Raw genomic sequence first — 2,179 nt, 5'->3', positions numbered from 1 at the left:
AGGATGTTCATATCCATGGCTACACCATGGTACCTCACCTTGCTCGTTTGCAATGTCTTTAACGTCTTGCCATTACCTTGCCTCTTACCCTCCTTGGCGGCCTACATGGATTGGAGATGCCATGTGTATAAGTGAGCTTGCCCCCCACCCCCCCCCCGGGCACGCGCGTGAACACACACACATCTCTCTCTCTCTTTTCCCCAAGCAGAAAAAAAAACAACAAAAAGGTTCTTACTCTTTGTTGTCCCTTATTGCAACGGGCAAATTCATTAGTCCCCGAGTGCAAGCTTGCCGAGAGACGGATTGACATGGAGTTCATTCTATGGAAGCCGGAGTTTGTGAGAGAGCTGGAGAGCATGATAGGTGCTGGGGGACTGTCGCCGGGGGCCCTGCAAGTAGCATGCTCCTTTCCGTGGCTGATGCACCCGGATTCGGACAGCCTGAAAAGCATGTGCGAGGCGTGGCTGGTTTCCCGTTTCGGGACGCTGGTGCTCAACCATAACAATCATGATCATAGCGATAAATCGCCTGCAGTAGCTGACGTGCAGATGGCGGTGAAATCCGAGCTTCACATGCTGGCATGCCTGGGGTACGCCAACGGGTTGAGTAGTCGGATGGAGCCCATCGTCAAGCTCATTGCCTGGTTGTTCATCTTAGACGACCTTCTGGATGATCCCGAGAAGATGGGAGTGCATCCGGCCGCCGCCGAGCACTTGGCGGCTGTCATCATGGGGTTGTTCGTCGGTGGCGGAGATACCACAGGCACGCTGATGGACGATGCGGAAACGTGCAGTAAAATTGTGGCCGCCGCCCGAGACTGGTGGGGCGCCATGTGCCCTCACATGAGCCCCGCCCTGCAGGCCCGCTTCGTGGCCTCCCTGGACGACTACTTAGATGCGGCGCGGCGCCAGGTGGAGCACCGAAAGGCCGGCTCCCTGCCTGACGTCGTTGCTTTCGAGTCCATCCGAGAAGCCTCTAGCGGATGGGGAATCTGCGCCGTCATCCTGGAATACTCTCTAGGTATCGAGCTCAGCGGTCGGACTCTGTCCCACCCTCTTTTCCACGCCCTCCACCACCACGTCTGTTTCCACATGAGCTGGGTCAATGATCTCCTCTCCTTCCGCAAAGAATGGCTGGAGGGCGACACTGTCAACCTCATCCCTGTCATGTACTTCAATACCATTCAGCGTCGACAATATGATCAAAATGATGCCTCATGCAATCTGGATCTGCCTCATCAGGGTGCTAGGAACAGTGAATGTAATTCTTTGCTGCAGTCAGTCGTCTTGCAGGTGTGCCAAGAGATTGCAGACAAGGATGCAGAGTGCGTCCGTCTCATGCACGACATCCGCACGTCATGCCCGGAGCTCATGGAAGAGCCGCGCATGGACGATTATCTGGAAGGCCTATCCAATTGGCTAGCGGGAGTCCTGCACTACACTACCGTGAGTGCTCGCTACGATTATTAGAAGGCTCGGGTTGAGTAGCGCTGTCTCTGTCTCTCTCTCTATGTGGGCCCCTCGCCGTTTACTTATCCATCAATTGGGTAGCCGGAGGCCTGCACTTGATTAAGGTGAGTACCTCGCGTTGAGTAGCTTAACCCACCCACCCACTTTATCGAAAATGAGGATTTTCTGTACTGCATCAGTTGTATATGCCAATTTAGTCTCCAAAGGCCATGTTGGCCCTTCTTTAAATGTCACAATGTTACCTACTGTTTATTAAGTAGATATTTATGATAGCATTGGTGATTCCTCACAACCCGTGCCAACAAAATTACAAACTTTTCGGTCTCTAAAAGGGAACTTTGTCACTTTTCCACATGACAATAAGATCATACATGGCAAGAGACCTAATAAGTCTCATAAAGAGGAGTTTAAGGGTGTTGCAATATCTTTTATGGGGGCAACATCGCTATACTGCTATACAAGACTTCCTTGTAGTTTCGGGAGGGCTCTAGTTGATAAGCTTGGGCTATAACAAAATCAACCGAACAAAGTTGTACATACTTGCACACAGAGATTGGTGTGGGCATGTTACAACTCTCATTCGTTCTCCAACGCCCCCCCCCCCCCCCCCCCCCCCTCCCCTAGCCGCCTCCGCCTCCAACCCTCGCATCCAACCCCCCCACTAAACCTACATTTTGTAGCAATGTTTCCACAAGGCCTAATAAGTCATG

General features: G+C 52.4%; 1 protein-coding gene across 1 annotated transcript; it reads left to right on the top strand.

Annotated features, from left to right (window-relative positions):
* Positions 1-308: 308 nt before the first annotated feature.
* On the top strand, positions 309-1,469 carry LOC148028304 (microbial Terpene synthase-like protein 1). Its single transcript, XM_087689941.1, has one exon. The coding sequence runs from the start codon at positions 309-311 to the stop codon at positions 1,467-1,469; it is 1,161 nt and encodes a 386-aa protein (XP_087546067.1).
* The last annotated feature ends 710 nt before the right edge of the window (positions 1,470-2,179 follow it).

Source organism: Lygodium microphyllum, chromosome 12, assembly GCF_053477565.2.
Source record: "Lygodium microphyllum isolate KBCC chromosome 12, Lygodium_microphyllum_v1.1.10, whole genome shotgun sequence".
NCBI classification, from domain to species: Eukaryota; Viridiplantae; Streptophyta; class Polypodiopsida; order Schizaeales; family Lygodiaceae; genus Lygodium; species Lygodium microphyllum.
Note: the sequence above shows the minus strand (reverse complement) of the source record. Positions and strands in the feature narration are given on the sequence as shown.

Bases quoted from the DNA above. Each gene is read 5' to 3' on its own strand.
- LOC148028304 (XM_087689941.1), top strand. From the start codon at position 309: ATGGAGTTCATTCTATGGAAGCCGGAGTTTGTGAGAGAGCTGGAGAGC.